The sequence below is a fragment of the Mangifera indica genome, chromosome 19, assembly GCF_011075055.1.
Source record: "Mangifera indica cultivar Alphonso chromosome 19, CATAS_Mindica_2.1, whole genome shotgun sequence".
NCBI lineage: Eukaryota > Viridiplantae > Streptophyta > Magnoliopsida > Sapindales > Anacardiaceae > Mangifera > Mangifera indica.
The window spans coordinates 11,268,447-11,289,435 of NC_058155.1; the positions used below are offsets into that span (position 1 = coordinate 11,268,447).

At 34.5% G+C, this 20,989-nt stretch overlaps 2 protein-coding genes and 1 pseudogene across 5 annotated transcripts; 1 reads left to right on the top strand and 2 right to left on the bottom strand.

Moving 5' to 3' along the window:
• Positions 1 to 63: 63 nt before the first annotated feature.
• Positions 64 to 5,967, bottom strand: LOC123203722 (probable protein phosphatase 2C 12). 3 transcript variants are annotated; one of them, XR_006499339.1, is made up of 11 exons: positions 5,594 to 5,965; positions 5,086 to 5,356; positions 4,436 to 4,607; positions 3,279 to 3,432; positions 3,125 to 3,188; positions 2,728 to 2,835; positions 1,694 to 1,819; positions 1,431 to 1,535; positions 1,300 to 1,369; positions 884 to 1,086; positions 64 to 778 (listed from the first exon to the last, which is right to left on the bottom strand). XR_006499339.1 is itself a non-coding variant. In XM_044620178.1 (10 exons), exons 2-10 carry the CDS (start codon positions 5,281 to 5,283, stop codon positions 753 to 755), a joined length of 1,287 nt encoding a protein of 428 aa, XP_044476113.1. In that variant the 5' UTR covers positions 5,284 to 5,356; positions 5,594 to 5,958; the 3' UTR covers positions 64 to 752. The 3 variants fall into 3 exon arrangements, 2 of the variants coding, with proteins under 2 accessions (XP_044476113.1, XP_044476114.1); XM_044620178.1 differs by having other exon boundaries at positions 1,300 to 1,535; positions 5,594 to 5,958; XM_044620179.1 differs by lacking the exon at positions 64 to 778 and having other exon boundaries at positions 955 to 1,086; positions 1,241 to 1,535; positions 5,594 to 5,967.
• Positions 5,968 to 11,004: 5,037 nt separating this feature from the next.
• Positions 11,005 to 14,133, bottom strand: LOC123202993 (annotated as a pseudogene).
• Positions 14,134 to 15,327: 1,194 nt separating this feature from the next.
• Positions 15,328 to 18,528, top strand: LOC123202953. Of its 2 annotated transcripts, none has more exons than XM_044619101.1 (7): positions 15,328 to 15,840; positions 15,950 to 16,038; positions 16,173 to 16,308; positions 17,126 to 17,227; positions 17,377 to 17,508; positions 17,712 to 17,974; positions 18,093 to 18,528. In XM_044619101.1, exons 1-7 carry the CDS (start codon positions 15,684 to 15,686, stop codon positions 18,201 to 18,203), a joined length of 990 nt encoding a protein of 329 aa, XP_044475036.1. In that variant the 5' UTR covers positions 15,328 to 15,683; the 3' UTR covers positions 18,204 to 18,528. The 2 variants fall into 2 exon arrangements, with proteins under 2 accessions (XP_044475036.1, XP_044475037.1); XM_044619102.1 differs by having other exon boundaries at positions 15,336 to 15,840; positions 17,129 to 17,227.
• The last annotated feature ends 2,461 nt before the right edge of the window (positions 18,529 to 20,989 follow it).

Here is a 20,989-nt window from a genome sequence, read left to right on the forward strand (position 1 = left end):
AGAATTACAACACCTGTAAATTTTTCATATACAAATTTATGGAGAACCATAGTTGTCCACAGCTTCGCTTAAATGAAAATTTTATTAACAGAATGTGACATAACTTTTAATAATATTTGAAGAGTTAAATTGACCCACTTACAAATTATACAACAGACTGATTAACAAAGAATAAAGACAGATTTCTAGAAAGGAAAGCAAAAAATTGTAATTTCTGACTATCCATTTTGAAGGTTCAGCTTCTATCGTGTTAAAGGACAGATCCAATTAAACTAATGCGACATGAACAAATTCATTCAGCAAGCTGAACTCACAGGTTTTCCCTGATTTTGAACAAATTTGTAAGTACTCATCAAACTCCCTACATCATAAGATCAAACTTAAGGCCGCTATAATTCACTGTTAGTTTTATGGGCCAGTGACCAGTGTACAATTGATCCAGACAGAAAACTGAATAACCTCCAATGTGTCACTACACATTCACAAGTTTATGGGACAGGAAGCACAATTTTCCTGAAGTCAGAAAACAGATATCCGAAGCGCACTCTTTATCTGAATCTTACCACTTGAATCATGGAAGCATTACAAGGAGATGTGCATTGGTCCTGAAATTAATGCTGGATCAGATAGCCAAAACCCCAAGAGAAACTACAGGGATTTAGTGCTGTAAGAAAGCTCCATATTCCCATTATTAACAACTTTTAAACAATTGTTAGAGCTCACAAAATGCAAACATAACCGAGGAGGCCAGGCTAGTCACTGTCACTGCCATATCTTGCTGAAATTGAGGAAAAAAATGATAAAATATATTAATTAAGATGCTTTAGTAACAAAAGTACTCAATGCAGGGAGATAGAGAGAGAAAGAAAGAGAGACGATATACCTCCTGATGGTCTTTTTCCTTCCATAGCTTCTCTCTTCTCTTGGCAGCTTAAACAAAGAAAAGGGCCATCCCAGGGACGCAGCTTCCCTAAATTAGATGAACCAGCATGTATTGAAACACCCTCTTCAGGTTTCATCACCACTTGACAGACTGCACACCTAAACAACTTAAACATGTGGCATAGAGGGTATTTTGTATCCAACCTGCACCGACAAAACATGCTTTTTGTTACAAGCTACAAGCTAATACGTCCACTCCTAAAGCAGAGGCAGTTGTGCCAAATGTAATCATACAATTTCACTGACAAAACAGCAAATTACATTTAAGCAAAGAAGAGAAAAGTTAGTCATATGATACCTATTATGGAAATCTAAGAAACAATTTTAGCTAATTTTGATGATCTCCACAGCACAAACCTTTCTGAAAGCATAGCAGATCCCTCCTCAAATAATTCCTCCACCACATCTGGCTCAACATATTCTTTTTCTGCAGTAGAAGCTGATTCAGGGTATTTTCTGCGAAACATTGACTTAAGCACTCCTTTTACCTGCTTCTTTGGTTGGGCCGCAGGAGCTGCTGGCTTCTCCTGCGGTAATATATCAACCACAATGCAGGTTGTATCATCTCGAAGTCCCTTTGCATGTACAGCTTCCTGCACAAGGAAATGATAGTTGGATAAACCAAAAAAGTATGTGAAAACACAAGAGTCTGCAGAATGTCAAAGCTAAAATGCCAGAGAAGTCTGGTTTTCTCATTATTGCCAAACAGACCGAAGAGATAATTTTCAGAAAATGTTTAGTATTCGCATACTTTGACAATTTGTGCAGCTGCAGCTTCTGCTGGCATCCCACGACAACAATCAAGAGCCATTTCTGCTGATAAATTATCCCAAACACCATCACTTGATATTACAAGTCTACCGCCAGCAGTAGACAACTGCAAAAAGAATATAAAAAATTGTTAAGGAAAAGAGAAAACTGGAAAAAGGCAATTCCACCAACCTCCAGATATTTCCTGAAATACATTTCACAGGTCTAACACTGTTACACCTACACCAAGCTTTATAATTTATCCTCTAATTTTTTATGCTAGAAATCCACATTCAAATATTTCCATCTCTTTATATGAATAATAGTCTTAGTTTACACATCCAGGAAAAAAATTTAACCAGCAGTTCACAAAGATAAGTTGTTCAAGCAACATGACATCAGTAAATGATGATGACTACAAAAAGAAATACACTGGTTTACACTCACTGTTGTTTTAATCTAGATTCGTACTTAACCTTCTTTTTTTCCTGACCATTACCTACAAGCCCTAGTCGGCAAAAGCATATCTTATTTGCAAGCAATAGGGGAACCAAAACCCATACAACTGGATCCAAAGTGGCAAAAAGATTGAAACCTCAAAACTGTAAGTTTCATTCTTAGATCCCTTTCAATATCTATCTTGGAAACAGACCCTGAAATTGCAACAAACATCAAGGAAATCCATCATTTGAAGTAGTTTATACTACAAAGTCCTATCAAATACATTAGGAAAAAAAAAAAACAATTTCATTATTATATCCATTCCTTAGGCCCCCGTTCCACAGGTAGAACCAAAAGTTACAACAAAAATGCTCAGAACATGGATGTACCCAAAATTCTTCATAGAAAATAATCAGCATAAAAATAATCCTGAAAGGCAGGTGCTAAATACCTCCAATAACAAATAAGAAGGTAAGAAGAAGCTCAAGGGATCCTCTAACCATATTCAAGGCTACAAGGGAAGCAAAAAAAATGCAACCAAGATTGCTGCAATCCATCAATTATAGTGAACAAAAGACAACATGAAGAACAAACCTTCACTTGCTTTACATAAGGAACAGGAACAATGAACTCGCCAACATCCATATCTCCAATAGATCGTGAAAGACATAAACCTCCAGGCCAACATCTCAAAGGACCAATCTACAAATATATTAGCACTTTAGTTTAAAAAATACTTTATAACTATATAATTTTATCAGAAAACATTCAGCTTATGAACATTTGAATGCTTCAGGAAAGGGGAAACTGATCTATAAATATATGAGCAGGACTTTTCTCCAAAAATATGATTATTTAAGGGTCTATTGACAAAAATGAGCAAGCCAGCATGTGGTTAAAATCTTATATTCAAGCCTGGTAGCTACATAAATTTAAGGAATGTCCATAGTATTATGCTTGAGAGCATAATTCTAATGTGAAGAACAGATACCTCAGCACCACCACCAGCATTGAGCCGACCCACTTCACCCCCACTAGCAGTGACACGGTCCCTCCTAAAAATACACATGAAATTAAGAACTTAAAGCCTTAATTGTCAAGGGTAACTGATATGTGTGTCATGAACCATTATATAAACAGCTTACTCCTCTTCATTGAATTCAAGCCTATGATCTGCTGAGAGGTAATAGATGCCACCTTCAGCAGATTCAAGAACACAACGGGAATCACCAACAGATGCAACAGTTATAACCCATCCTTCTATTATTACAAGGGTGACAGTTGTTCCCGACCTCCGTGCTGAGAAGGTAAACCATAAATAGTATAAATATCATGTAGCAAAAGACTATGAGGGGAAATGAAAAAAGAACAGCATTTTACACAAATGAAAAACAATATATAAAAAAAGTGCTCAACACATGACCAAAGCCCTCTAACCAGACACCAAAATACATGCAACTATATCATGTAAAGATCAAAGAAGTATGAACCTAGCAGATTTTAATGAAAAAGTGGATTTCCAAAACTGCAAGTCCAAGTACATAGCTCCAAATAAATAGTGAATTCCAAAGTATAAACCATCACAACCACAAGTTGTTTATAGAGTAACCTCATGGGCTATACTAATCTTATTACATCCACATCAGATTTGGGATGATCTAATGCAATTCCAACTAATGTACCAAAATAGACCAATAAATTTGCAAACATTCAGTAAATAAGTAATATGTGAAATCTGCATAATCATCTAAACAAGGCCATGTTCAAATGACAGCTGCCAAAATTTCTGCTATCATGATGTCATATGGACAATTGCCCCTGACAACATCTTTTAGATAGATGTAGATAGTGCTTCATGTTAAATGGTTATTACAAGAAAGCCATTAATAATCCCCCTGTAGTTGAGTGCATATTAACACCTAGGTATTGAAAACATGTCCCACACGTCTAATTGCAATAATATTTATTGGATTTGCACTGTTAAAAGTTAAAAATAATTCAAATCCACAATTATAACAATAGCAAAGACATTTGTTAATCAAGGGTGATGTGATAGAGGCTAAAATGTGACTCACAAATATATCAGCATATGCAAATGAGCATGTGAATGCACTATTGTGCACAAGTGCATAAGCATTATCCTGATTAATGGTTAAAAAGGCAGCACCCAACCTTAAGATACAAGCCCTATATAGACCAAACTTTGTGAGTAAAGCTAAAATGAGAAGTACAAATATATGTACCTTGTTTGACCAAAAGTTTACCATGCAACACATGCTATGATCAACTATACTACTCTTACCTTGCACTTGAAAATCTTTATCTGTTTTAACAAAGCCTGCAACCATGGCTCGTGGAAGTGCCGCTGTCCATTCATCTCGATTAAGCTGTGAAGGAATAGCACTTAAAACATTTTTCAATAGATTCTCCTTTGTGTAAATAGCAGCTGCAGTTCCGTTATGCCCATCAAATAGCTGCAAAACATGTTATATAGATAACTATCTATAATACGTTAAAGGCAAGAAGAAAATAATGATTAATAAAAGCTACAGATAGATTTGGCAGACCAAAGAAAAAGATCCCAAAAACTATATTGACCATAGCTAAGAAGCGGTATCACTTGCAGTTAACTTGATTAACTTTCACAAGATCCAGAAAATCCTCATCCAAGAAAAAATGGAAAAGGTAACTAGACCTACATAAGCATGACTAATGATCCCTATCATTCATGTATTCAAGGCTTGTGTTTCCCATCAAACAACAGAAATCTGGAATATTCAATAACTCCAATGTATCTCGTCTAACACGTATCAAAGATGAATTGATTCAATTCCAATGCATCAGGTCAGGTTTAAACATGTGAAATGTAAACTTTTAAGTCAGGTAATCAAAGAATTTTCAAATTTCACATTAGCACAAATTCTTCTAATTAAACAATTTCGAAAACATTACCCCATATACAGAAAATGTGGTGACTCCATCACCCATTGCTCTTTGGCACTCGTTTTTAAGCAGCGTAAAGTCCTCTTCTTTCTTGCTTTGATAAGCCTGACCATGTACAATATCTGGCTTCTCTATCTTCTCATTGGCCAGTTCACGCTTTAGCAGCACCGAAAGAGTGACGGTCTGATGATCGTTCCTACCCGACATTGCTGAACTTTTCAATTTTTAACAATCACAGCTTCGTCTGAGAGAATGTATTCACTTCTTCACTCGTCCATACCTAATCATCAATCCAAACATTTCCAGAAACAGATCATCAGATTCACCGATGAGACAAACTTGGTTAAGGCATGAACACGGACAGTTAAACGAATGATTCCAAATCAACAGAGAAAATAACTAAAAAGAACAATCAAAATCAATGGTGATCATTAAAGAATTTAAAAAAAAAGTTCGAATGCTCCAGAAATGACACAAATCTCAATGAATGGATCCAGAACATAGAAGGAGAATTTACAAGAGGAGAAACAATCGCAGGAAAAGGCGACGGCGATTACGCGCGAAGAGAAAGATAAGAGAGTTGCTGTGATCCGGCCTTTTGCAGAAATCCCATTGTTGACTCGAGACAAAACTGAACAAATTTTTAGCGCAATTCAAGCTGGTATTCCCAAATTTTTTCCTTTTTTTATTTTCCGTTTTTGAATTTCACTGACCTGATAAAAAAGCACCGTTCTTTTCGTTCGGCGCCCAAAAGCCGTTTTTAAGCCGCTTTCACACAGCTTGTAGGCGCTCTTTTAACCGTTGGATTGAAGGACGGGTTTTCCATAGCCAAATTATAAATGAAAGGGATTGGTTGGATGGAATTGAGAGAAAGATACAAAATATTTTATTTCTTTTTTGGGTTGGCGCGGGTTAAGGATTAGCAAAATCCAGAAGGGACAATACAATAGAAATCAATGGTGACCCGGTCAGTCAAACATTATTAATCCTTACGATTCGGAGAGACATCAGACATTGCACCCGTTTTAGCCGGTTATTAATGTTAATAAAATTTAGGAGAGTTTGGTTTCTGTATTTAAAGATTAACTTAGTAATCTATTTTTTATTTCTTTATTTAGTTTATTAGTAATAAAATATTATAATAATTTTTTATTATCAATACTAACATGACAGGTAATATAGGTAGTAATTTGATTATCACATTTACCTTAGGTATTTAAAAATTACTAAGGTAATTTTGATTTTATTATAATTATATTATTATTTATTAATTTTTTGAGATAAAAATAAATTTATTTTTAATTAATATGATAAATAATATAAAAAATATTTAAAAATAATTATATTCAAAGGTATTTAAGTAAAATAATTTACTAGTAATATTTTATTATCTTTAACCAAACATAATAATTATTTATACCTATCAAATTTTATCAAACATAGTAATTATTTATACCCAATAATCTTCTAAGTAATCTATCTTTAAGATAATCTTTCTATTTTGATAATAAAATGTTATTTAAACCAAACGCTCTCTTAAGTTTTTCTTCTCAAATCCCGTTTAAATGGCGGGGTCCTATGGTCCCCCAGCCCAATGGACCCATTCAGAATCACATTCCTGTTATTATTCACAAAGACCATATTGCCCTCACAAAGACCAATTCATCAAGGATTGAGCCGACCTAAGCTTGAAAGTTGGCTTGACTTGTTTAATAAATTTAAATTAGAGAAAATTTGATTCAATCTAACTTATAAGTTAGGTGAATGACTCATAAATTGATTTGATTTATATTAAATAATTATCATAATATCATTATTTTGCCTTATTGAATAGTATTATGTCGTATCTATAGGTTACAAATTTGAATCATGAATCCAAAATAGAAATATGAGTCAAACTTTAAATTTTAAATTTAGTGAGTGAGCAAGCCAAACCCGAAATACCTTTAACTTTTACTCAGTGAATTTGAGTCAAACTCTAATATTCTATTTTTTAATTTAAATCAAACTCAAACTAAAAAATATTCAAATTCAATTTAGTTCATATCAAGATCTACTTATAATCCATTTTGTTCTCATTGTAAAATAAGGAGGAAAAAGTCAATTGATATTTCACTTTAATTCTCCATTAATTAAATTGTGAAGACTTAAACCCAACCTCTAAAATGGGACCCCACATTTGACTACTTTTTACTAATACTTTAAACTAAAAATAATTATGAAAAGATATTTAATCGAAATTGTTTCCACCTTATTTTATTCTATTATAGGCTTATAATCACAACATTAAATAAGTCATAATTTTATAAATATAAAATTTTTTTTAATATTTTATCAGATTGAGTCTCCAAACAATATTATCAAGGTAAATGGTCAAACTATAATTAAATCATGGGTAAAATTGCAATTCCAATAGTATAACTTTATCTTCTAGCGGTAAAAATAGAAGACAGGGGATGTAAACAAGTATTTTCGAACTTTCTGGGATCAAAACGGTTATTTATTTATTTATTTATTTGCCATGTCTTTTTGTAACCAAACACTCTGACCTTCTACTGGGTAGATCGCGGAATTCTCGGCGCCAGTTATTCTTCAGGAAAGAACTGATAATCCCAGATGCAAATAATATGTGTGGACAAGTGTTATCGAATCATAGAGTACTAAGGTTGAAGCGTGCTGGAAAAGCGCGTGTAGAATGAAACATATCTTCAAATGAATTAAGGCAATGAGCATCAGCTTGAGCTAGCTAGCTAAGCTAAGCTACGGTAGCCTAAAAACGAGCCTACAAGGCAAAAAAAAAATCAGGAGTTTCAGATTTCTGGGGATGTAGTGGAATGGGTCGAACTTGGCTTACATAATATTTAGGTGTAAAGTTATATGATTAAATATTATTTTATTTTTATTTTAAAATTATTTAATCATATAATAAATATCTATAATCATAATAAACACATTATTTAAATTTTAATTTGACAATCAAAACTGCATTCATGTAATTTTGTTGTATGCAATAAGTAATAACACCCCACTAAAAGTTTATATTGACAAGATGGGCCACTGAGGAAAACAGGTGGAACCGCTGGGGGTTGCGGGCATTGAGTGCAGACTTTTGACAATAACAACAGCTGTCGGTATCACCAATAATTATCACATTTTCACATCAACATTGCATGTGGTTTTCATTATGGATAGATACATACACATGGTTAACGAAGACTTGCTCCATCCTACCAGCCTTTTGGGCTAAAAGGCTTATTCAGCTTTCGCTACTGCAATTTCAACTGGTAAACATCATCAATTTAGCTGTCCCCATTAAAGAAACAAAACATATATACAAGATGGAAATAAAAAAGAAATAATATTGGCAGCAGCAGCAGCAGACATTAGACTGTTGGGCTCATTCTATTGGGTTTCCATTAGTCAATGACTGTGAACACAGGGGCGAGTACTTTTCTGACTCTAAGATTAATACTGGACAAAACTCAAGGCAAGATGGATTCATTACTGCAGTCTGTTTACTTGCAATAAAGATTGTATAAATAAACAAAAGCAATTCAGTGCTGGGGAGGGGGAAACAAATAATTAAGATGAAGAGAGTCATACCATACAAAGGAAGCATTCATGATAGTGTGATGAACACGAAACAAATAATCTATAGATAATCCCATTGAAGAATATTGATGTAAAAGCAATATGCATAAAGAAAGTCGGACAAGGAAAGCACTGATGCAGTGGGTTTAGGCAGGAAATTTTACCGTTTGCAATCATCACAGTCACACCACAACCCAGCCTTGGACCCTTAGTGAGGGTTTCTTTAATCAATAAAGGCATATTTATGGAGTAACTGATGAACTAAGATCCTCCTTTCTTGAATACGAGAAAGTATAGTTGCCATTACACATTTCAAACAAATATCACATTAATCATACATAAAATAACATAAATGACCTATATATGATTTGAATAAGGAAAAGTATCATTAAGTAAAAGCAACTTATCAATTATCACAAGCTCCTTAAAAACAGACAATGAAAGTTTTGAAACCTTACGGTGGGTTTATAAGTCCCTGCCCGTTCTTTCGATTATTTCAAACTAATGGAGACGGGACAGAATGAGTCAAACATATATAGTTATAAATAATTTCAAAGTTGTCACCTGAATTGATTGGATAGACTCCATCATCTAAACTCCCTAAGACTGAAAGCTTGACAAATTCTCCCTCTGTTCAAAAATATCCACCCTTAATAATGTACACCTGAAAATGTAGTTATGACCTGTAGGTGCACTCGCCAAGCTCCCTGAACTGGTCGATTCTGTCGGCCATTGCAAGTTCAACCCTCACGAGTCTTGCGTTAATGTCAGCAATCGTATCCTTGTACTTCTTCCGTCATCGTCTTCTGCCCTCTGGAGCCTTCTGCTCTCACTCCCTTTCTTCATGCAAGATAATTTCACTAGAACTCGTCATCTCGCTACTACCAATGGTTAAGACATGAACTTAACCTCTGCTAGCAAAATTTAACCATCAAGGAATGCCTTAACCTCCCTGAACGAGCACATATACGAACTCGGTGTTTATCCCGAAAACCTAGGCACAACACGAACTTGACTCTCGAATCCGCTCTGATAACAACTCGGTATCACACTCAGAAACCTAGTAACAACATGAACATCGCTGCTTGCGAGCTGACTCTAATACTAACTATCATAGGCCGATCGCTCGTATGTTACACTTAGCAAAAACCCCTGCTAAGTCAGCTTTCCCCGACCTAGGTACACTACTTAAATTATATATGATGACGGTAGGAGAAAAATAAGGGAGGAAATTAGCATAGAAAGAAAACACGAGTCTGAAATGCTGGATATAAGAATTGTATTACTTGTACTCTAAATATGTTGTACATTATTTGGTTATTTATAGACACAGGACTAGAAAAATATCTAGATACACACCATAAAGTCACCCACCCTAAATAACTTCAGACAATTGTCCCATAAAAATCTATTGGCATATTCTAGAACTTGGGCTAGCTTTGTTGTTGGACATGTTGGATTGAGGCTAGCCTTGAAAACATGTTGTTGCACTTGGGCTGCTTATATGCGAGCTAAATTGTGTAGGGACAGTGCACTATCACGCTTGCAATTAGCGACACGTGACAATGATGTCGTGTTGCACCAAATAACGCTCCTCGAGTTGGGAAAATCAGGAAAAGATATGAGGAATGTGTTGGATAAAGGGTGCATCCAACCTTCACCACAAGGAGAGGCGATACCGTTTAAGGGAAAGCGTCAAAGTCACATAGGCAGCATACAGGGACAGAATGCAGACTTCAAATGCGGTGAAGGCATCGTGAAATAGGTGGGGGAGAATGTCACAACATTCGAGTTATGAGCAGCGCACATGGGCTGTCTAATGCGCACAACCCACACAATAGTTCAAGCAAAGCCACAATCCAACCATGTCTAACCCACATGAAGGTTGTAGAAAGCAGCCCAAGTTCCGATCCAAGTGTTAGAGACAGCAGGGAAGCATCCAAAATTTGTTGGCTAGCTAGTTATTATCCTGCACAATGCATTTTCTAGAGTGCGCCAACAAATTTTTATGGGAATAATGTAAAGAATATTTTTGGGTGTGTAGGATATTTGTTTGTACAGTATCTATCCAGAAAATTCCCAGACAATTAGGGGACAAAATCTAGATATTTTAGGGGTCTTGAGTCTACAAATACTTAAGTGTACAACTAATTTGTTGTGCACTTTGTGTGTGCTCATTTCCCTCGCTCTTTTACCCCAACCATCATCATATACTATTTCCGTTGCGTACCTAAGACTGGAAAGATCGACTTAGCTCGGGTTTTAACTAAGTGTCATATAGAAGCAACGTAAGAGTGATCAACATAGTGTTCTTATCGTCCTACAAAAACACCAAAGTTAGAATCACCGCCACAGTTCCGAAGCTGATGTCTTCATTTATATTCTATATAAATTCATGTTGTTGGGGCTTAGATCATTGAGCACTGCTGCTAAATGACTCGTACAAGAGTTGGATTCTGCATATTCATCTCACCATAACATATCAGTGAAACATTATAACCTAGAGTGAATGATACATTTGATAGGATTGACCAGTGAATGCCTCCTTGTCGAAGTATATAGGCGTCCATTCAATGAATCCGATGACCTTCTATTCCAACTTTCAACATTTTTTTAAAACACAAACATCAAAAAGAATTTGACCAAGAACTCTGTGAACATTAATGCTTGGTAGATTAGGCAGATTAAGTGATCCCTCCTTGTGTTCATCTCGCATGGGCCCAAAATCTAAATCTCTACCGTCTTAAAACTCCATTGACTTGGGCATGAGGACAAGGCCAGTTGTCACAAGAGAAGATCCACCAAAACTTTGGGTCAGGCTGAATGTCGTTCTCCTCATATGGGATTTGACATCTCAGTGTGTGTTCCCTCCAGGCCCATTCTTTCTTTTTCAAGTCTTTGAACGCGTTCGGAATAAACTGCAGTTGCCTTGCTAAGGAGCTCAGTCACAGCAGCCTTGTAGTCAATTGGGTAATGCAGAGAATGGCCTGTTACAAATAGTGGTACTAATATAAAAGAACAAGACTGAAATATATAAATGACAAGTCTGTATAACTATTTATCTAGGCAGACATAAGACAATGACTATCATTAAGCCTATCAATAAGTCAAGACTGCATATATATGTCATAGCCATTTCATACACGCTCGATACAAAATCCCAAACTAAATAAAATGTTCTTTTCAGGTTTTCTATACTCAAAACATGCATCCCGTCATTGAAATTTTTTAGTCAGGCACTAAAACAAATAAAGAAAAACTTTTGCCCCACTAATGTATTGTCCAGGAACTGCTAATGTATCAATGGCCTAGTAAAGGTGTATTCACAAAATTTTTTCTCTGAGATGTGAACAACAACCACAGCACATAATATACCTGAAAACTTCATTTGGTTTCAATTATATAACTTCATAATTAGAACACGTCAAAGAAGTTTCAGCAGAAGATCTCACACATGCCATGATAATGGCTAAACATGACAGAAACGCACCTACATGAGAAGAGTCATTCCATTTCACAAGTTTTACATCTCCTCCAAGTTCTCATATTCATTGACCAAAGTTATGGATAACTTGGTAAGGAGCAAGATCATCATTTTCTAAACACAAAATGAGATATCAAGTGCCCATTCTCTGCATAAGAATTACAATGATAAATTAGAAGATAGGGACGAGAACACTTCGATAACAAATAATCTGTTCTCTACTCACAACAGAGGAGTATAGAGTCTGCCAATATTCAGCTTGATGTGATTCAAACCTATTAAGGAAGAGAGCATCAAGCCCAGAAGCAATCCCATTTGCTATCCACGGTACTAATCTTGGCGGATAAGACAACATTGAGAACAGTTGGGTGAACAATAAATCGAGCACCCAAATCACTAGTAAAATCCACTGGACTAGAATCATAGATATAGCCCGATAAACAGTCCCTAACCAGTTGATGGTCGTCCTTCACCACAGAAATAAAGAAGGAAAGAAAATAAATTAAATAAATAGTTATTATTGTTTGCCCCCAATGTTTTAAGCGTTACTAAAAAACATAGGGGAAATGAGAACATAATGAAGACTTTAACCTTTTCATACCAGTTTGTTATTTTAAGAAATACTTTAGTCTTCTCAAAAAACACAACAATAGGCACAGATATGTAAATCCACCAATGAAGGTTATAAAAACGGATTTAAGAGGAAAAAAAATTAATAACATACTGGATTCACTTTTGCTTCACATATATCCTTGATTATCTGCAAAACAGGAAAAAAGGGTTAACTTCATAGCTACACAAAAGAAGTTTAAAGCATAATTGACCGATTTTCCCCATGCAAAGATAAGAAATAAAATCAATGTAATCTCAAAACTTCGGAAATGATTACCTGGAGAACTTTATACATACAGGATTTTGGACCACCAGAAAAAGATGCAAAGACAACAGCGCAAGGTCCAACCTTTAGCTCCAAGTTGCCACAAAATAAAACAAACAGAGATTAGAAAGCTCATTCAATGTATGAACCTCTCGAAGAAATTTCAAGCTAGATAAGTACTAAAAGATTACATTCTACAAAGTTTCAACCAGAATGAAATTTACAGATTAAGTTAATCAATTATTTATATTTCTCCATATCACAGTTCAGAGAAAAATAATAGCACTGACCTCAACAAGTTCATTGAGAAGGTCAAATGCTAGTACTTTACCCTTCTCACGAAAGAACCTGCATATAATTCACTCATTAAACTCCATTTACAATATTTTTTTTCATATGTGCACAAAAGAGCAAATGTCACGCACGCTGTAGTTCAAGATTCATTTTCCAAACCAGTAAAAGATAATATCTAGAAAATGACCGGATAAAATTACCCAATAAAGACAGATATCAATACAGACATAAAAAAAAAAAAAAAAAATCATCATCTTAGCAATCTATCATTATCACGAAGAATTGAGCAATCAAAATCACAAATAAATAAATAAAAACCATAAACACATAAGTCGGATATGTTATCTTAAAGCAATCATACACTCATGACGAACTTGAAGTTATATGTAGAGATATTGAGAATGGAAAACAGTGAATTCCATCCCAAAGATGAATAGAGCTGGACATAGGGATTCAAGTGTCTCTCTTCACTCGACATCCAAGCAAACACCACCACTATGCCTTCTCTTTCCCCTCTACTTTCTTTCCTAACCCCGGTAATCCCTACCTCCAAATCTCCACGTTTTTCTTCCTCCCTCCAAACAATTTCGATTCCTCCTCTTCACACCTACAGTGCTGTATGCTTTAAGATGTTTGATTTTCTCCAAATATACAATTCGATTTAATCTGTTCTATGGACGAAATTTTAAAAATATTTAAGTTCAATTTTTTTATTGGGCATCATTTTCTGTATGACGAATTTTTTCTGTTTTCCAGTTTTTTTATCTGAGTGAAGATAGAACTATACAAGTGAATCTTCCGTCAGACAAAAGGTTAAATGACGAATCTTTAATCTTTACAACCGCCGTTTCAATGTATGCCACGTCTCATGTTCAGGAGCAAAACAAACATCAAGGACAAAAATACCCTCATATTATGTCTGGTAATAATCTTATTGCTTCAACCGGCGATTGCAGGATAATTTTCACAGTTGTACTTTTACTTTTTCCTAGTTTCGTAATTTTATGTTAAATTCTTCAATGAACCAAAAAAAGTATCGTCAAAATTAATTAATATATAAGTAGAAAAAACATTAATAGCGGAGAAATTGATGTGCCAAAACGAAATTTCCTTTTGTCAAATTTCTTATCATTTGTAGTTCTTCTAGAAAATTGATATTTTAAATTTTCAAATTTTTTAAACATATATTTTTACTTAAAATATTTAATAAAATTTTGGAATTTATCTATTAATTAAAGTTGAATTTGAACAAAATTAGTTCAATTTTAAAAGTTAATTTAGTTTAGTTTAATTTAACTTGAATTTACTTAATTTAAATTTGAATCAAGAGATTTAATTTATTTTTTAAATCAATCTAAATTTGAAATAAAAAAATATTCAACTTGGTTTAGCTTAAATTATATAATTTAAATTGATAATTCAAATTAATAATTTAAATTAATAATTTAATTTAACTCAAGTTTATACTTTTTTCTGTTTTGAAATCATTTTTATAAAGAGTAATGTTATATGTACCTATTTTTGGTATATAATTCATGTACACAATGATATATCATTATGTAATTAGGTGATTTTAAAATATATATCAGCATATGATAAAGAAATATCTAATCACATGATAATACCTCATCTGTATAAATAAATTATATATAAAAAATAAGTACACATAATTTTATTGTTTTATAAAAAAATAAATTAAAATAAGTCAATATTTAAAATATTATTATATATTAAAAAATAATCAAAAATTTGAAAAGTATTATTGAAAAAAAAAATTCAATTTGCCCTTGACTAGAAAACGTCAGAAAACCCCCAAACTAGAAAGTGTCAGAGAAACCCCACGTCCACGCGTGGTGGAAACCTGCCCAGAAAATCCCCAATGCGGGGCCCCGCGTCTTCGGTGTTGAAAAATCCCCTCGCATACTGAAATGTCACACTAGCGTACCAGCAAGGTTTGAAAAACCGCAAAATCAACCCATCTGCAACTCTTCTCACCCAGGCGCATGTTAGTATAAACTGGATGAGAGCAAGACTTGATTAATTTATTTAGTTAGCCGTTGATAGAGAAAAATTATTTAAAAAAAAAAAAAACACCAATATTCACGGAAATTACTCAAAATTCCTGAAAAGGCAGGAGGACCTAAAATTGCCTTCACCATTGTTAAACTGCATCGTCATTGCTCGACGTTACTTAACCTGGAAACAGACACTTCAACTCGTGCGGCGTGTTTTAAAAATAATCGATTAAATCTATCTAGCAAATGATTTGGTAGATCTGTTGCGGAGACGAAAGATTTTTGAATCGAAAGAGAGAGAGAGAGGGGGGATATGGTGTGATGAAGTTTAAGGAAGCGGAAGGAGATGGCGAGAGGAGAGTGGGGAAATCAAGGGAGGGGGAAGTCGTATTCTTATAAGAAAATTACTCTTATTGTTTGTTCTATCAACATTGTTATTGCTCTCTACGTTCTTCGCTCAATCTATGGTTCTATTTATGTTTTTTCCACCAATGATTTAAACGGTATGTCGGTTTATTCCTTAGTTGCATTTTGCTTCCTTGTTTAAAAGCCGAATGCTCGTTTGACGAAGGTTTTTTTTTTTTTTTGGCTCTATTTTTGTGTTGCGTTCAGTTGTAAAGTATACCCCATTTCAGATTAGGAAAATGGAAGAATCAATACGGATTCGGAGAGCTAATGAACCCATAGAGCTTGTTAAATGGGTAAAATCTTATCTATTAGATTTAGATAAATTATTGTTTCTTATTATATATATATATTTTTGTTTATTTTTATATTTCCTATTATTCCATGTTCTGGGATTACTTAATAGAAATGCTATTGATGTGGGCATTAGTTAAAGGAATCAAAGCGAGAGCTTTCAGAAGAATCAATGGTTGAATTGCCACGATCTGTGAAGCAGAGGATGACTGTTGAGATCCTGCAGAGGTTGCGAAGCTTGAATGTAACGGGAGATGGAGATGCACAAAGAGGTGGGTCCAGCAAAATCTACTCTTTTTATTTTATTTTTTATTTATTTATTTTTTTGGTGCTGAGTTGTTTGCGACGGTCACATTGTTATTATCTGTAATATATTAAATTCTTGTTGGTTGTATTTCAATGAGCATGTTTCATGTCTTTTTGGGAGTGAGTGCTCTGTAAAAGTAGGCACTGTGGTGCAAGGTTTACCAACATTACGTTTTGCATTTATTTATGTGGAAGGTGGAAATTACTGGACTAGGATCTGCAAAGTATTTAAATATTTTGTTTATGAATAGTAATGTTATCTTAGAGGATTCAAATCATGGTGATTGGGTGAGGTAGTATGGTACCAACAGTCTATGTTGGGGCAAGCATGAGATTTCATTTTGTGATCATGTAAAACAGATAACAAGAGGGCTCCTACCACGATAATAATTTGTTTCTTATAAGTTAATGGATTTATATATTTTTTCTGGTGGAAATTGAGCTTCGTTGGAAACTCATTGTTATTGTTATTATTATTGTTATTATCATTTTGAAGAAGCTGGAATTACAAAATATGTGAAACTGTACGTTGAGTATTCGTAAAGTGTTTTGGCCATAGTGTCTTCACAAGCATTGTAAACATTGGTGGGGAGAGCAGGTGATGTGTCTGCCAGCCCAAAAACCTATGTGAGCTTGATAATGTGGATGATTGAACTTTTTGAGAATATATGATTGGTTCAAGGTTATGTTTTCCAAATTTGAAATTGTCAGGATACTTATGACTGTATTTATGTGTTGCAGCCTGCTTGTTACTCATCTTGTTGGCATTTTTCTTTTAATTAGCAGAAGCAGTTGAAAGCTGGCGTAAGGAAAAACTAGAGGAAGCCAAACAATTGATTGTTGGAAGACAGGGAGTGAATTCAACTATTTTGCAAGAAGATGCTAGTATGATCTATTCTCTAGAGTCTTATATCAGCTTTTTGTTGATTTTAAAATTACTTTTTGTGAGAATTTTCAAAGATAAACCGGTAATATGTAAAAGGAGCATTTTCTGAAGAACGTTGTTTTTACCTTTCCGACTAACTGTTTTGTAGGAATGCTAGTAAGAGTCTTGGAGTCTAATTGGGATGCACTCTCAGGAGAAATTGGCCTTTGGATACCCTCTGAAATCACACAGAGGGAACATGATGATAAACCTGAGGGCATAGAAGAAGAAGAGCTGCTCGGTAAGTAATTGATATCTCTGTTTGTTAAATTCCCCTCTAGTGAGTCTTGTCCATTCTAAGAACATGAGCAAGTTTTAGGATTTAAATTTTTTTCATCTAACTAGCTGCCCCTGTATGCCACCTCATGTTCCATTTTTATGGAAAGCAAAAAAACATGGTGAGATTTGTCTTCTACCTATTAAGGTATACTTATTTCTCTGCAGAGGAAGATATTTTGCCTGGCAGACCTGTTCCACCTGAGTGTAATGCTGAACTTCATACGGATTATGCTGGTGCAGCTGTCAGATGGGGTCTCACTCACCACAAAGAAAGTGCTGCTGATTGCTGTCAAGCTTGCCTAGAACAGGCAAAGCGTGCTAAGCCAGGTCAAATGAAATGCAATATATGGGTTTATTGCCCAGCTGAGACAGGTTGCTTTTCCCCAGATATCTATGAACATAAAAATCAGGAGTGCTGGCTGAAATACGTAAGCATCATTTTACACTTATTTGCCCTCTATTATTTATGTCAGCTTTTGTGAAGTTATACTATAATGCTATTTATTGAATGTAGTCTAATGTTCCTATTCTCTGATCATGATGCAGGCAGAGAAGCCCAAATTAAATTTCAAGCACAAGTATTCTGAATCATACCGAAATTCCCACCCAACTGCACCTTTGTTTGTTCCATGGGTGTCTGGGGTCGTTAGTGTGTGATCGGATTTTGCGAAAAGAGTGAGCGGTCAATCAAGAAGTTTGTTGACTGGCAACCTTATTCTATCTTGTGACATTGTACGGATAGCTATCAAGTTACTTACTCCTTGATATCCTACGAAAACTTACTGTTTAACAAACATTCAACTGAAATTCATGTCTCATATACTCTGAAATTCATGACTATATGTAATACTCATTATTTTTGTAGTACGGAATGTAATTTAATGTTCTTGGCAAAGATATAATGCCAGAGCAAGATGACATTCTATAGAAACATTCTTGCAACTATATATTATTTTATTTTATTGGTGTTGGCTTGTATTCATTCAGTGTGCAATGGTATTTAGATTCGAGGAATATTATATGTATAAACAATATTTATTAACTTATTTATATAAATTGATATAATAACATGTAATTGAATAATTTTGAAGTTAGTAAGATTTGTTTTTACATGCAATTTTGTTTTTCAAATTTACATTAACATTATTAAAAATTCTTTTAGTGATTGAAACAAGTCGCAGACAAATTTGTACCCAACGAATCATGCCTATTGTTGAACTGATTTCTTTTGATATCATGTATACTCTACCCTCTTGGAAGAAAATGTTAATTAGACATTTGAATTTGGAATGACCAAACTACACATGGGAAGGCTATGCCAATTGTTGTCAAGGAGAATTTATGCTAATCAAACTCAATGGTAACAAGGATAAATTCTGCTGAGTGATCACACAATTTTCTAAACACTTTAACCTTAGTCCTTCGCATGGTTGTCAAAGCCCGTCTTAGAGAGGCTCTACTCAAAGCAACGTGGGCAGTCAATGGTTCTAAAGTGATTGCTTTTGGTGTTTTTTTCGACATATTTAGACTCGAGAAAGCATGCGTTATTATCACATAGGACTCTAGTGGGGTTTGAGATAATTTTGAAGGTTATCAGCAATTTATGTAATCATCGATGAGTTATAAATCATTAGAAATATTGAAAAAAAAAGTTAAAAATCATCGAAAAGGTCATCAACTAATTTTGAGACAAACTGAGAAATTGTTGGAAAGGTCTAAGTTTGTCAGAGAAGTTATTAGTCACTGATTCATTATAAATGATTGTCAAAAAAGGTCGATGACAAGTTATAAGATCAATGAGTTATGACATTGTGGTAGATATCAAAGCCTTGGCTTCAAACACTTTGTAGGATCCTCCTAGGATTGCATAACTTTGGAATTTCTGGATTGGATGAACTAGCTCTGGGGTCAATTTTGTTCAATTCAATGGGCCACTCGTTTTTTAATCTTTAGTTTATTGAACACTGGATAATCAGATTCCTGAGTCCATACCGTGAAAAATCTTCCTTTCAAGTCTACATTAGCATCAGAAGTCTCCTCACTGAATAAGCTGTCACCTTTTCATTCTTGAATTTTAGAAGATGGTGAAGTTTATGGTATTTTTCTAATTTGGTATTAGCTTGATGTTTTAGTTGTATGTTTGTGTAAACTGGTTCTGATTTTATGAACAGTTGATTTCTGATTTCTCGCTTCATTTTTTGAAAACCCATTGCGTTGATGCTTGTTTGTGCGTAACAGCCTGATCATTTCTACCAAATTAAAGTCACTTCTTGAATGTGGGGAAGACATCATTTTCATACTTCAGAAAATACAACCAGACTCTCCTAGAAAATTCATCAATGAAATTTAGTTTCTCCTGCCACGTGTACATTTCTGGGTGAAGAAAATTCTTCTGACAATTATTAGAACCCCACTGTATGATTCAATTTAGGTTCATTATCTAAATTATAAAACCTTAAGGATATACTATAGCAGAACAAGATCATTTTGCTGTTAGTGAAGTCTTTTTGATAGAAGAAAGGGGAGATCATTTGGTTTTGCAAATACTTCATGTAAGGACTTGGTAGGTTGGCTAGAAGTGTCTTCCTTTTTGGTCTCCAGTTAAGTCCTGAGGCCTTTGTTGGAATAGAGATGGTGTTTCTATTGGTGTCATTGATCAGGGAGGCAAATCGATGGAGAGCCAAAATTGATATATGAATTTTTATATTCCCTTCATGTTTTCTCTGCTTTTGACTGTAAAACTTGTCCGCTATTGTTTCTGTATAATCTTTTGTGGAACCTTTTTCATCCATCAAGGTTTACTACGGTCAGACTGAATTACTTCTGTCTCTTTTTTAACTTGATATATGCACATTTGGTGCCCAGTCGTTTTTCAACATCATTCAATTGATAGGAGATTTTCTGTGATGATTTATGTATGGAAGTAGGAAGAGAGAGGAAGATGTAGCCAATCAAAGTTGACATGAGAACCACTACACCGTATGGCAGTATCTGCTTTTGCTTGCATTTAACACTTCGCTTTAGTCTTCAGAAGTGGGTGCCTGTCATGCTCCTGGTTGCACTGTTGAATATGTGACAGGTTGAATCTGGCAAAAGACTTATGTGATGTATGATTCTGGTTATAATCATGATGTTTATTGTCCTAGATTCTTCACTTACACTGTGAGTAATCTTCTTTTCTGAATATAATCATGTTTAATTTGGAGTTTGAATCTTGAAAGAGATGGATTAGGTTGACAGATACATGCCCAGAACCATATTTTCCTTGGCTCGTAACAAATTGATGAGTTTGCACTGTATTTTATCTTTTTTTCTTGTTTAGAAGTCAATTCAATTCTTTTGTTGGTGTTGCTCTGTTTTCACACATTTATTATACACATTTAATTCCGGTAGGTTGCTTCTCTTAACCTACTTTGATTAAATTAGGTTGTTTTATCCAATCA

Coding starts and splice junctions, on each gene's coding strand:
- LOC123203722 (XM_044620178.1), bottom strand. CDS start 5,283: ATGTCGGGTAGGAACGATCATCAGACCGTCACTCTTTCGGTGCTGCTA. Junction 4,608..5,085: donor CCACATTTTCTGTATATGGG/GTAATGTTTTCG, acceptor CATGTTTTGCAG/CTATTTGATGGGCATAACGG. Junction 1,087..1,299: donor TCTGCTATGCTTTCAGAAAG/GTTTGTGCTGTG, acceptor TTGTCGGTGCAG/GTTGGATACAAAATACCCTC.
- LOC123202953 (XM_044619101.1), top strand. CDS start 15,684: ATGGCGAGAGGAGAGTGGGGAAATCAAGGGAGGGGGAAGTCGTATTCT. Junction 16,309..17,125: donor AGATGGAGATGCACAAAGAG/GTGGGTCCAGCA, acceptor TCTTTTAATTAG/CAGAAGCAGTTGAAAGCTGG. Junction 17,509..17,711: donor AGAAGAAGAAGAGCTGCTCG/GTAAGTAATTGA, acceptor ATTTCTCTGCAG/AGGAAGATATTTTGCCTGGC.